Source organism: Delphinapterus leucas, chromosome 7 (genome assembly GCF_059928025.1).
Source record: "Delphinapterus leucas isolate spDelLeu-1000000601 "Yukka" chromosome 7, BTC_Dleu_Yukka2, whole genome shotgun sequence".
Taxonomy (NCBI): Eukaryota; Metazoa; Chordata; class Mammalia; order Artiodactyla; family Monodontidae; genus Delphinapterus; species Delphinapterus leucas.
Window position 1 is genome coordinate 16,015,482 of NC_143135.1, and position 14,127 is coordinate 16,029,608.

At 46.4% G+C, this 14,127-nt stretch overlaps 1 protein-coding gene across 2 annotated transcripts in view; it reads right to left on the reverse strand.

The window, feature by feature from the left end:
- Window positions 1-198: 198 nt before the first annotated feature.
- ALKBH3 (alkB homolog 3, alpha-ketoglutarate dependent dioxygenase) overlaps window positions 199-14,127 on the reverse strand; it is a 42,314-nt gene continuing 28,385 nt past the window's right edge. The window contains exons 9-10 of one of the 2 annotated variants that reach the window (XM_022592206.2): window positions 8,673-8,771; window positions 199-7,914 (exon numbers count right to left, since the gene is read on the reverse strand). In XM_022592206.2, coding sequence (XP_022447914.1) covers window positions 7,837-7,914; window positions 8,673-8,771 — 177 coding nt within the window. In that variant the 3' untranslated portion in view covers window positions 199-7,836. Of the gene's footprint in view, window positions 7,915-8,672; window positions 8,772-14,127 lie in introns of those variants that run through there. The other variant, XR_016393795.1, reaches the window with a different exon arrangement.

Consider the following 14,127-nt stretch of genomic DNA (forward strand, 5'->3'; position numbering starts at 1 on the left):
CAGCCTCTCCTTCAAGGAGAGAAGCTTTCTAGAGCACTGGCCTGGCACGTTATTGCTGCTCAAAGCATGGCACGATTTTCTCAAATATACACAAACACTGGTGGTAGGAGAAGCTGGGGCAACGTTTCTGGAAAGTCATTCACATGATGTATTCAAGGCCTTAAAAATACGTATAGCCTTCCGAATCTGGGCCAGGACCCCACTTTCAGGAATGTATTCTAAGAAACAATCATACACGTGCACAAAGGTTTAGCCACAGAACGGCTGCAAAAGTGGAGGGGTGGTGCTTCAGTTTCATCAATTGTAAAGTGGGAATAAAAATAATGCCTAGCCCACGGCCTGTTATGTGGATTCATAAATCATGAGTCAATGTATGTAAAGCACTTAACACAGTGCCTGGCACAATATTCAGGCTCTATAAAAATGTTACTTATCTCTTGTTATTTGAATTGAGGTCTGATTGAGGCCAAATCCTGGACTCCTAGCTACACTGCAGCCCCACCATCCACTCTCATGATTTCCAAAATCAGCAGAATTGTTACAAATAGCAAAAGCAACTCCAACCTGAACAATGCTTGAATTATCCAACACAACGGACTGGGTACATAATGATACAACTATATACCATTCTATGCTGCCACTTCTTAAGGAACAACAATTAATGTCATGCATCAATTTAAAAAATAAGTAGCAAAAGGCTACAAGTTGATGAGTTCAGTATGAAGTTGCTTTCGTTTTTTTTTTTTTTTTTTTTGAAGTATACAAACGTGTAGAGAAGAAATCCACTGCAGAATGTGAAGAGCTGTCATCTCCGGTGTAAAGCTATAAATGATTTTCCTTTTATCTTTCTTTTAAATTTCTTACCAAGAACACGTATCCCTTTTGTAGTTAGGAATAAAAACTAATGTTGAAGAAGAAAATGAAAACCATGCTGGTTTACTTCTATCTGTAATAGGAGGGATCGTGTCTCCCTTTTATATGTTCCACACTGCATCTAACACACAATTTCTGGACATAAAAGCCCTGGTCTTGAACAGAATTCCTGATTCAACACTGCCTGGCAATCCTGTTTACTCTTCCAGGCCAAGGCATCCTGTACAGAATCTAGAAATGGCCTGCAAGGACAAGAAAACAATGGCGGGGGTGTGTCACACTGGTCTGTGACCCGCTTGCCAGGCTGGGGAACATCATGAACTGACCCGAGGGGGAAGAGGCGGTGGAGCCCGGCCAGGGCTGGTGCATTAGGAGACCAATTACCTGGGGAGCATGTGGCGAGGCCGCTAAGAGCTACCGGGCCTCGATGCAAGGCCGCTTTGACATCTGGGAGCTCTCTTCAGTGCGCTGTAAAGAGCTTCCCAGGAGACGCTTAAGTGCAGGTGGATCTTAATATGATCAGCCTCCTTGTGCACAATTTCCATATTGCTCTTCCTCCCACAGCCACTGGGCCTCCCCTCGCTGCCCACAACAGAGGTGCAGGCACCCAGGGAGCCGGGCAAGGGGAAGGGTAGGGTCACAGGGCCATCTGTCAGTCACAGCTGCACTGCCCACCCAGCAGAGGGGTTAGGGTTGGGGCTAGCAGGGCATGTGGAATGTTCTACTTAAAACGATTACAGGGCTTCCCTGGTGGTGAAGTGGTTGAGAGTCTGCCTGCCCATGCAGGGGACGCGGGTTCGTGCCCCGGTCCGGGAAGATCCCACATGCCGCGGAGCGGCTGGGCCCGTGAGCCATGGCCGCTGAGCCTGCGCGTCCGGAGCCTGTGCTCCACAACGGGAGAGGCCACAACAGTGAGAGGCCCGTGTACCACAAAAAAAAAAACAACAAAAAAAAAACACGATTACATTGCTAGGCACATTAGCATCAGGCATGTCACATTCATGAGCTCGACCCTCACAAGACCTCAGAGAGGTGGCTGCCTCTGTGTCCACTTCACAGCTGAGGAGACTGAGGTTTGGGGGCTGACAGACGGGTCCAAGGTGACTCAGCTAGGAAGGACAGAGTGGGACTCAAGGCCAGGTCTGCCTGGCTCAGGTTGAGGCTAGACCCACGGGGGCTCTGCAGTAAGTCTGCCAGATGTGGAGCCTGGGACAGAGGGGGTGTGTCAAAGCTCTTTCCTAAGTCCACCCTTGCAGGCAGCACTGTGACAGTAAAGGGGGCCTGACCAGTCTTGCCTGAAGTTGTCCAGCTAAGTCCCCCAAGCAGCTGGTGCAGAGCTTGGCCTGCTCTATGTTCGGCAGGAAGATGCTCCCTCGAGCTGCGCCAGGGATCCTGGCCACGTGCCGAGCCACCTGGCCAGGACGGCATGGAGATCGCCAACACCAGTCCCTGGAGGGCTGCCCCAACAGGCACTGCGACCTTCCGGGGCTGTCTGTGCCCATGTTCCCTCTTGTCACCAGGGTCTGCCTTCAGCTGGGGATCTCAGAAGAGGTCACGGAACCTCAGAGCGGTGGAAAGAACACTGGCCTAGGCACTTGCTGTGGCTCTACACGCTGCTTCTGCCGGCATGGCCCTGGGTGGCCCTCAGAAGAGCATCTGTCCAACGGGGAGAGTAGCTCCTAGCCTACACTCTCACAGGACTTGTGGAGACAAAGAGCAAGGCAGGGGGAGAGTCCGCCAGCTCTCCTCTCTGGCTCCCCTCTCCGAGCCCAGGGCGGGAGGCCCTCCAGGGGGCCGACTGGGGGGTGAGCGGGAAGCCACACACTCAGACGTCCTCCCCAGATTTTTGCCTCTAGGCTAACTGTCCTCCTTTCCCCTTCACACGGGGTGAATAGAGGCTCACAGCTAACATCAGAGACAGGGTTCAGGGAAGAAATTAGTGGCTAATCCCTTGATATATTTTTCAGAGAAAACATTCCAGAAAAGTTTTCTCTAACCAACAGGGGCATGGGGGAGACACTTCTGCGGGGCCCTCCTCTCCTGGACTCTCCTGAGTCCCGGCCGGGTGGGCAGCAGCCTGAATACCCCAGGCCCAAGTCTGGGAGGCCCTCACGGCATCCTTCATCCACCCATCCCACAAACTTTCTTTAGGCAGGGAGGACACAGCGCGCAACCCAGAATCACTTTTTGGAGGGTATGGATTCCCTTCCTAGATGGTCCCATCCTCATGCAGACAAGGGTGGGGGCAGGGAGGGACCTGGTGGCAGAGGCTCCGACTCAGTCCTCAGAGCGACAGAGCGGCCCGGGGGAGGGCCTCCCCGCTGCAGCCTCCTGGGAAGGCGAGGCTGCCGTCCTGTCTCCGCGGCTAATGCTGCCCTGCAGGCTCGCGCTCGCCTTCTCGGGGGCGTCTGGAGCATCACAGGCGCTGCGCGGCAGGCGCTGGCCACAGCGCTCGCCCACACCCTTCCTGCAGTGGGCGGCTAACTGCAACATGATCACGCAGCCCTCGAGAGCCCCACGCCTGGCCCACCACTTCCTCCTGCTTCCCGCCCCCTGGGGAGAAGCTTCCAGGCTCCCAGGCAAGGACCCGAGGTTTTGCTGGCTGCTAAAGGGGATGAGAAAAGCACAGCCCCTCCAGCCCCAGGAGACTCAGGCTGCCGCTTCCCCCATCCCCCCTACGCCAGGGCCTGGGGAGGCCCAGAGATCGCACTAAATGCCTGCAGACAAGTAACCACGCAGGAGCCTGCCCACCAGGGACACCCAGTCTCAGGATCTAATCTATCCTCTAGGTACCTCAGTTTCCTCAGCTGTTTAAAAAACCAACCAACCGCCTCATAGGGTTGCTTTTAAGAATAAGTCAGATTATGTACGTAACAGGTCCAGTAAATACTCTACACTTCCTCCTGGCTTTCACCTTTCCTTCCCTTTTAGAAACCTAGACTTTGTGTCCAGAGTTAAAAGCTAGTGGGGTCAGAGGCCAGGATCCTGCCTGAGCATGTCCACACTCGTGGAGGCCACATGAGAATAGGGACTGTCCCTGGTGTCCAGGGAGCGTGACATCACCATTACATGGAGGGGAAGTGATAGCATTCAAATAACTGTAATGATAACAGTGTCACACATGCCTTGGTCATCTCCAAGTTGGCTCATCTGAGAAAACGATCTTTTGGGTAACGTTAGCTACAAAAATACTACCTAATTTATCCTGTTTTCCTACGCGCCCAGCTGAAAGCCCAGCCCAGCATGGGGCTCTGGTCACAGGCTGGGGAAGGCTTTTCTGATTTATCACAGCAGTACTAAGCCAGCTAGAAAAGGCACCATTAGCCTGTGTTCCACCCTCATTAGTAAACATCAAAATAATTTCCCTGCTGACCCCGAGACACAGGAGTCATCATATCTAAGAATGGATTCCAGCAGCACAAAACTGACAGGGGTCTCATACTGGGGTTCCTTGCAAAGGGAAGCTGGGAGGGGGTAAAGAGACAGTTGTAAACTAAATCCCTCTGAGGAGAGCGTGTGGGTGGAACCACATATATGTAAAGATTTAAACAAACAGAATGCATCACTATGGAAACATTCGGCTTTTTCAAAGGCATGGTTAAGAACATAAAGCAATCAAGACTTCAGATTCAACACTACAAGTGTTTATGACCAGAAAAGGCAAAGTGGGTCTTAGATATTCTGCAGCCAAGTGAAAGCTGCCAGAACTCAAGGAAGAACTATTCCCAGCAGGGCAGGGACCCACGTGTCAGGGCTTCCTCTGAAGCCGCCCAGCTGGAGCGCTCTGCTCACTGCAGTGCCCACTGAGCTCTTCTGGGGTTGCCATGACACAATTCAGGAGACGGTGCCACTTACTGACCAGGTCCCGACAGACCTGCCACTCGCGAGGGCAGGTCATACCAGCCATGGAGGCAGCAGGGAGGGAGTGTCACAGCAAAATGGCAGGTTTATGAGCTGTGACCCATTTATTAGGAATCATCGATGCCACGTGAGTTAGTGGTTAGCTGTAGACTGAGGATACAAGCTGATGTTGTGTCAGACTGCTCCGACCCATGCTTCGAGGCAAGGTGCCTGCTGTCAACATGTTGTCAGTGTGCAGAGCTTACCCTGTTTCTCGGGCTGTCTGCTGGTCGGAGTCGTGGTGTTGGTAAGCATCGTGAGCAAGCCTGACGCTGAGTCTGGGCATCTGGGTCCCCAAATGTACTCACAGACAAGAGTGAAGGGAGGAAGGGACCACCTGTCTACCTCTGAAAGTTGGCTTTGATATGGTCAGGAAACATGCTCTCAGTCACTTGCCAGGAAGGTTAGAGGAGAATTTGTCTAATTTGTCATAATTTGGACTGTGTCTCCCCAAAATGAGCTTCCCCCAGTAAACTGGACAGTTCTAGTCCAGTTGGCAGCAGAGTTTCTGACTAGGAGATGCTCATGTTGATTAAGGAGAGATGAGGTGCAGATACCTGCACTGGTTCACAGGAAAGCCAGGGGACAAACAGAGTGGCCTGGCAGTCATCCTGGCCAGCAGGGCACTAGGGTGAGCTTGGGTTGCCCGTTCTGCATGAGCAAGCCCTGAGGCTCATGGGCCTGGGGGTGCCCACTATTCTGCCTAAATCCTGCATGGCAGAGGGAAAAGCACAGTCTAGGCATTAGCCTGTGCTGTATGTGCTGGTTCTGCCGTTCATAAGTCCTAGGAAATGACTTCACCTCTTGGAGGCTCAGTTGCCTAGTCTCTACAATGGGAATAGCATCTTGTTTAGGCAGGGCTTCAGGGAGGATTAGGAATTATGTATGAAAAGCTCCTAGGACGGTTATTAAATTGTTCTGGCAGGTTATTAAAGCTCAAAAAACGGGCAACTAAAAAACTAGACCTGTTTTTCTTCATGCGACAGCCGTTATATTTGCTCCCTCTGCTTTACAAGTAATGTTGGCAAAAATAGCTTCGCCCTTAATTCCTAGTTAAGATCTACCACCAGTAAAACACAGCAACAGGTTGGTGCAGTCACTGAGCACGGGCCTCCTTTGCTGGGGTCTGGAATTCCTGTCCGGTCCTAACCCTGTACTTTTATTCTATGGCAAGTACCTACTTGACATTTCAGAAGGGACATTATCTTAGTGGTAGAAAGAATAGCAGTTCCGGCATTTGACAGCAAGAAACAAAACCTAAGACTGCTGCTCTCAGGTGAAGAAACCCAGGTGGTGGTCCAGGCTGTCTGCTCAAGAGTAGGAGTTAGTTTCCCTGACAGACATGGCAGTGATGAGGGAAGAGGTGAAATCAGAGCTGATGCGAGGGGAGAGCATGACCCCGGGTCAGGAGGGATGTGGTTAAGACCTGGAGTCATCTGCCAGCCCCGTCACTTGTGGGAACAGAAGAGGAATTTCCCCAGGTCATGCAGCCAACTCATAGCCAAAGCTGGCTGCACCACCCTGGCCAGGTTGTGTTTGTTTGAATTGGAGGAAAGCTAGGGATTGAGTAGGTTTCGTTTTATAGTTATGGTGATTTGTACCTCCCTCACGGGAAGGCTCAGTCAGTATGATGTTCAGATTTCATAAAGCATTTAGCATTTCTTAGAGAAAGGAGCAACACACAGGCAACAACATTTAAGAGACTCTGGTTCAAGAAGCTACAGAGCTTGTCAGAGAACAGCGCCTGGCCAGGCATGGCATTCATTTGCCTTCTGGGGAAGAGCCTGCCCAGCCTTTGGCATTTTATTGTGATCATGGAGATCATCAATCTTACAGCACGGAATGGAAACAAGATCAAAAGCAAGAAGGCTCGGTAAATTTTCCCCACAGGGAGCTAAGGGAAACTCTAACTCTCTCGCCCTACTTTCATCCATTTAAATCCATTCTCTTTCTCTCCAGTTTTTCCTGTCTTGGTTTGGAATTGGCATGCTGCTCCTAAGTCAAGGGGTCAGGAAGACACGTGCTTTTATGATGCAACAAGGGGCAGTCGCTTTGTCTGCTTTGGGAACCCTGGTGACATCAGAGACTAACGCTTTCATCTCGGGAACATGTGTAGAAGAAAACACTGAGTCAGACGAAAGCCTTAGTCATAGGGCTACTGAAATCTAAAGTGAACAGGACTCTTAGGTAACTGAGTCTGTTCCTGTAGGACTGCTCCCGCTCCTATCTGGCTAGGGTTTAAATGACTCAAGTCATTCTCCAGGGGGAACTCATCTATGTAGAACAGCTGCCACTAGCAGGGCATTTGCTGCTCTTCAGCCGAAATTTCTCATGACATCACTCAATTCTTCCTCCCTTTGAGGGGACAGTTTTCTCTTGTATTTCAAGTAGTCCAGGTGGCTGCTTGGAGATGCACTGGAGAATACCACCTCTGCTCTTTATTCAGAGGCCTGTAACCTGTCTGAGCATATCCTGGGAAGATGGACAGGCAAGGAGGCTCAGTTAAATAAAGTGCTCCCAGAATATGCAGCTTTGCATTACAATAGCACACAAGCCAAGATGTTCAGGAGTCAAGGCAGACTTCAACAAAGCTCTGTTTGGGTTTTAGCAGCTGTCTGCCTACGCAAGGCTCCAGAGTCACTGACTCATATTTATATCTCCACTTTGCTAAAGGCACAAGGAACAAACATGTGTGGATTTACCCCGGAGGCAAAGTCCATTCATATTTCTTCAAATGAAGCAGGAGAGGGCAGAAAAAAAACTGCTTATGGACAAAATCATCTGTGAACACAGCCACAGCAGTTTTTAACTTGCCTAAAGAAAATATGTGATTTCAAAACATGATTAGGGATTACTGTTCCCACAGTAAACATATTACAAACATGAACTGTAGGCTGTCGTTTAATAGGACTCCAAGCTGGGAAGCAAATCCCATCCACATCTTCCAAACAGCCACACCATGAGAGCAGCTGGACCAGTCTCCGGAAGTTTCTTCATGGTGGATGGTTTGCTCGGTCTCAGCACAGCTTCCCTCTCCAAGACCTCACATCACCAGTGCGCCCCTCAAGGGTCAGGATAAACTGTCCGAAAGGTCAAGTTTATTCTTGGTTCTCTAGAATGGTACTCCTTGGGCACTCGATGCTAAATGGAAATATGAATAACTCTGACATACACACACTTACACTTTTATTCCAAAGCAATTTAAAACTTATTTATGAGGACATAGACATGTTTCAATTTTATCTCCCGTCAATGAGCAGCAATAGCTCTTTTAAGTCTTGTGGAGAAAGGTCTCCTTCTCTGAAACAAATCTCCACCACCACCCTCACTGTGATATGTCAGCACCCTCACAGGGAGACAATTTCATTTTTTCTAAGTGTTGCTCTTCCTCTCAGCCTCCTGCCATTTTTCCAAAGCTCAAAAGAAAACACATAAATGGCTGAGATCACAGACAGGCATGAGATTCCCCTCTCATGCTAAGTGTTCTTAATTTGCACACCTTAAAAATGGCCTGGCCTAAGCTATGGAGCTGTGCAGCCCCCATATGCTAGCCACTGGCTGCCTGAAGCTCTAAATTAATTAAAAATTCAGTTCTTCAGCACACTAGCCATATCTCAAGAGATCAACAGTCATGTGTATAGTGGCTACCACATTGGGCTACACAGATACAGAGTATTTCCATCCTCACAGGAATTTCTAGTGGACACTGCTGCTGTAGAGGGCCATTTTGACTGTCAGTACAATCAAAACCCCTTGGAAATGATGTCAGTTTATTGCCTCTTGCTCATTATAAAAGCCACTTGCTTTTCACCACGTCTAATATAGAAATTAATAACCGCAAGCCAGTCAGGAAACAGCCTCTACATGACAGCAAATCCACGTTACTTGCATGTTCTCACCTGCCAGTCTGCTTGGGTGGCTCCTTCCATGAGTAACAAGGTCCCGTGAGCCAAGGGTAACTTCACTCTGTCCACATATGTGTAGTCCCCATTCTCTTCCTAGAAAACAGCATTCATTGCACTGAATTTTTTTGCTTGTGTGATCAAGATGCTGCAACAGAACATGACACTGGTCGAAGAAATGCCAGCCTCCACTCAGCCAGACTGGCTCTGTCACTTGGCGGCTGACTGGCCTTAGGCAGGTTACTTCACCTCTCTGTTCCTGAATTTACTCACTTGTAAAATGAGGATGACGAGAGTACCTGCCACACAGGGCTGCTGTGAGCCTCAACTTACATATGTGAGAATTACTTGCAGACTGGTACGTATTAGGTACAGCATAACAGCTATTAGTATTAGTATTATCAGCATTCAAAATGCAGAAAAGCACATTCTGGCCTATGAAGGAATTCAAAGTCATTTATACAATAATTCTTTACATCTGCCTTATTCTGTGCCCTGTGTTTTGACATAGTGTTAGGAGAATAGGCTTTCAAACAAGACATGGTGTGATGAGTTTTGACCCCCTTCTCATAATTTATGCTAATTCACTAATTGGTACCTATGTTAAAACTAGTCACAACTCTTCCGATAGCTATTTTGGTATTTTGGAGATATATTTTTGTTTCTTTCCAGAACAGTCAACAACAAGATTTTCTCAAAGAAGGGAGCTCTGCTGTGACCAGAACAGTGTTGCTAAACTGAGACTGGCTGTGTAAGCCTTTGAGAATGGATCGCAACTCTGGAGCACCTAGGATACAAATGCCTGTATTTACATTGCCCCTTTCTTCCAGAGCTCAAAGTCAATTCACGTCCAACACCATAATGAAGCCTCCCAGCGCGGGCTGCAATATGGCCAACAGGTGGTGTCACTCCTCCTCCACCGCTGTCACAGGGGCACATTAAACAACTTCCTTGCTCACAGCAACAAAGAGCACATCAAGAATTGAGACAGGGACAGACCCAAGTTTCCTGACTTCTTCACCTCCATTCCGGGCAGATTCGTCCATTCATCTGCTTCACTTCCAATGCAAGAGATTACATTTGGGTTACTACAGGATTAATTTCACTGCAGTGCTGTGTTTATGTTTATTATCGTAGGGGTACTTCTGAGAATGTAACTGTTTACAATGATTTCCCCCAGGAAAATCAAAATCAAAACAAAATGAACTTCCATAAACAGTCTAGGTTCCCGTCCCCAGCCCTTGGCAGTGACTTTGTCAAGCACTGTCATAACTTTATAAGCAGAAGATATACGCAATGTTTGAAATAACTTTTGGTCTCAGTGACTGATTTTGTGTCTGCCACCTTTTGCCTTCCAGTAATAAGTAAGCACCAAAACATTTACCTCTGACCCCTCAGCCAACCAGTGGGGAGGTGACCCTGTCCTCAGGTAGCCCAGCTCCATCTCAGAAAAGCAAAAGGTTGCTCTCTGAGAAAAGTATTCCAGACAGAGGAGATGTATGTTCTACTGAAGAAAAGATATCAGAAGGGAGTGCATCGTTCATGAAATCAGAGGGTCCAAGGCTCCTTGATTTTTAGGCTGTAAAGTCAGTTACCAGATCAAGGTTCAACACAGCTAGAAACAGAACTGTTGCTGCCCTCTATATACTCCAGAAGTACAACGGGGCCTTAATCTATAAACCAAGCACAGACACTAAGACAGGAGAGTGCAGTGGACAGGAAAGACACTTAACACAACAGGAAGAGAATCCTGAGATGAAGATCTCTTAGAACATTAAAACGTTATTGGGATAACACTGTACCTCAACTACACTTCAATTTAAAAAAAGAAAAAAATACACTACGGAGGAAAAGCATGTTCTAGGAAGAAGGAATTGTATATGCAACAGCCCAGAGGCCAAGAAACCAAGCCCCATCCTGTGTACACAGGTCTGTGAGACCAGGGAGCACGTGTAAGGAGTAATTTGGAGAAGTTAGAAAAGTTAAGAGCCAGCATTTTCTCATCCAGTGTTGCTCTGCCAAAGCCACTGTAATAAAATGCAAATTTGATCTCAGAATTCCTCTCCCTTGCTTAAAATACTTTAATGACATCCCAAAGGTTTCAGGATGAAGTTCAAATCCATTAGCTTGGCACCCAAGGCTCCTGATGACCTGCGTGCTCCTTCTCTTTAGTTTCAGCTCCTACATCTCTCTCACGGGCACCCTGTGCTCCAAATAAATGGAACTACTTACAGTTTTCCAAACATGAAAAAAAAAAAACACCATTATTGGGGAGGAGGGAGTGCTAAGGCCAGTGGAAGAGAAGAGGGGAGCACTGTAACTCTACCTGGAAACATGAAGCAGGAGTAGACCCAGCAAGTGAAAGAGAATTCCAAATGCAAGAGGGAAACATCAGCATGGACGGAAAGTGATGGTCAACAGAGCCACATTTCCCTCACTATTCCTAAGATCTGAGGTTTTCAAATGAGAGAAAGCCTCAGGTTGGTTTGAAACACATTACATCCAGTACAACCATTAGTTGTACCAAAGAGCAAAAGAGGGTGAGCCTTCACTTGGCAGGGGGCTACTCTCATCAGTCCCTGAAGGAGACAGTGATACCAGCACACTTACAGCGAGAGGTGATGTCATTACTTTGCTGCTTGTTATTCGTTCCTTCCAACACCCCTGGCTTAGGAAGTACATTCCTAATTCACAGAAGGAGACAGAAGGGAGGGCAGGGGATTCTATCAAGGCAACACAGAGCTCACGAATGCTTCCTTCCCGAGACCAGAGCAGCAACAGACCAAAGAGCCACGCTTTAACTTAACCAAGATACACAGAGACTTTTTCCACTGAGGAAGCAGGTAAAAAGGCCAGAGGAGCTCACGTGGCTAAGCATAAGGGCTCAGTTGATAAATGGATAAGCGACAGTGGAAGCACAGTTCAGACTGTTTAGAGGAATGCACTCACGACCATTAAGCATGGTTAAGTTACCCAAACACTGCTCTGTAACCCTTTTGATTTACTCACGTCTTTCTTCAAAACAAAACAAAACACACCCATTAAAAAGCCATGGCTTAGGATAAAATTTTCCATTCCTGATCCCAGTTAAAAGAAACTTTTAGGGTCACAGTCAGTCTACAGGGTGGGTTTTGCTGTTGATATTCTTGGTTTTCCACACACTTGAAACCTCACAAGTAGATGGAAAAAGCAACAAAAAAAATTTTTTTTTTATATCAATGTTAACATTCTCACTCCCTCCTCAACCAGAGCCAATCCATCTGAATGCTTAATTATAATTTCCAGTGAATGCTGGGGTTTTCCAAAGTTCCATAACTTTCACCAAGATCTCAGCCTATTCAGTTTCCTTTAGAAAAATGTTATTTAGGGACTTCCCTGGTGGTCCAGTGGTTAAGACTCCGCACTCCCAATGCAGGGGGCCAGGGTTCAATCCCTGGTCAGGGAACTAGATACGACATGCCGCAACTAGGAGCCCACACGCCGCAAATAAAAATCCCGCATGCCACAACTAAGATCCGGCACAGCCAAATAAATAAATATTTTTTTTTAAATGCTATTTAGGAAAAAAAAAAGCCTGGGTGTATATTGTTATATCATTACAAACCACCCAACAGATAAGAAATCTAAACATTTTTCTTTTCACTGGAAAGGAAACGTCACACTGTATGAGATCTATGTAGATTTTTCATGTAATTGCACCTTTCCTGTCCTAAAAAAGGTGTCTTAGAAATTATAGGGTTGGCCAAAAAGTCCCTTTGGTTTTTAAGTAAAAATAAAAGACACTTTTCATTTTCACCAAGAACTTTATTGAACAACGTATTCACCCTTTTGTTCCACTACCTTCTACCATTTTCCAGGCAACTTCATAATTCCATCTTCCCAAAACTTTTAATCTTTTTGGGCAAAGAACTGTTCCAGGTGCCTTTTACAGTCTTCCAGGGAATTGAAATTTTTTCCATTAAGAGAATTTTGTAAAGACCGAAATAAATGGAAATGCGAAGGTGCAATGTCTAGTGAATACAGCAGATGAACCAGAACTTCCCAGCCAAGCTGTAACAGTTTTCGCCTGGTCATCAAAGAAACATGTGGTCTTGCACTATCTTGATGGAAGATTATGCGTTCTCTGTTGACTAATTCTGGACACTTTTCGTCAAGTGCTGCTTTCAGTTGGTCTAACTGGGAGCAGTATTTGTTGGAATTAATCACTTGGTTTTCTGAGGAGCTCATAAGAGAGGACTCCCTTCCAATCCCACCATATACACAACATCACCTTTGGACCAGCCTTTGGTGTGGTTGGCAGGGGTTCATTTTGCTCGCCCCACGATCTCTTCTGTTCCACATTATTGTACAGTATCCACTTTTCACTGCCCATCACAATTTATTTTAAAAATGGAACATTTCCATATGTTTAAGTAGAGAATTGCACGCGGAAATACGGTCAAGGTTTTTTTCGCTTAACTTATGTGGAACCCAAACATCAAAGCGATGAACATAACCAAGCTGGTGCAAATGATTTTCAATGCTTGATTTGGATATTTTGAGTATGTCGGCTATCTCCCACATGGTATAATGTTGATTGTTCTCAATTAACATCTCGATTTGATCGCTATTAACTTCAACTGGTCTACCCGACTGTGGAGCATCGTCCAGCAAGAAATCTCCAGCATGAAACTTCGAAAACCACTTTTGACACGTTCGATCAGTCACAGCACCTTCTCCATATACTGCATGAATATTTTTTTGTGTTTCAGTTGTGTTTTTATCTTTCTTAAAATAATAAAGCATAATATGCTGAAAATGTTGCTTTCCCCCCATCATTAATATTAAAATGGCTACACAAAAATTCACCAATTTTGATTTTTTTTTAATGCACACTGACATGACAGCTGTCACAATACAATCTAACAAAATTGTTTCAAATGAAGTTAAAGACAACTAAGCGCTACTAGAGCCATCTTATGGAGAAAAACGAACGAACCTTTGGACCAAGCCTATACAAACATCAGTGCTTGAAAATCATCATTGGCATAGTTTTTTTTCCTACTATAAAAGTAACATAAGTTCCCTAGAGTAACTGACACACTTGTAATTACCTGTTCAATGTCTGCCTTCTTGATCTCTGATAATAAACTCCATGAGGGCTATGCTGTCTTTCCCTTTTGAAATACACTCAATGCCTAACACACATATCAATAAATATGTCCTGAATGACTGAGGAAAAGCACCAAGAAAATATAGAAATCACCTTTAATCCCGTCATCCAGAATTCATACAACACATACACAGGGAATATTCTACACATACAATCGTGCACTCATTTTTAACATTGTATTGTGAGCATTTTCTACATCTTAGATGTACTGTATTTTAAAAATACGGCTGTATAATACTCCTTTGTATGAACACATCCTTCCTCCTTTAAACTCACAAATTATTTTTTGACCACCTACAT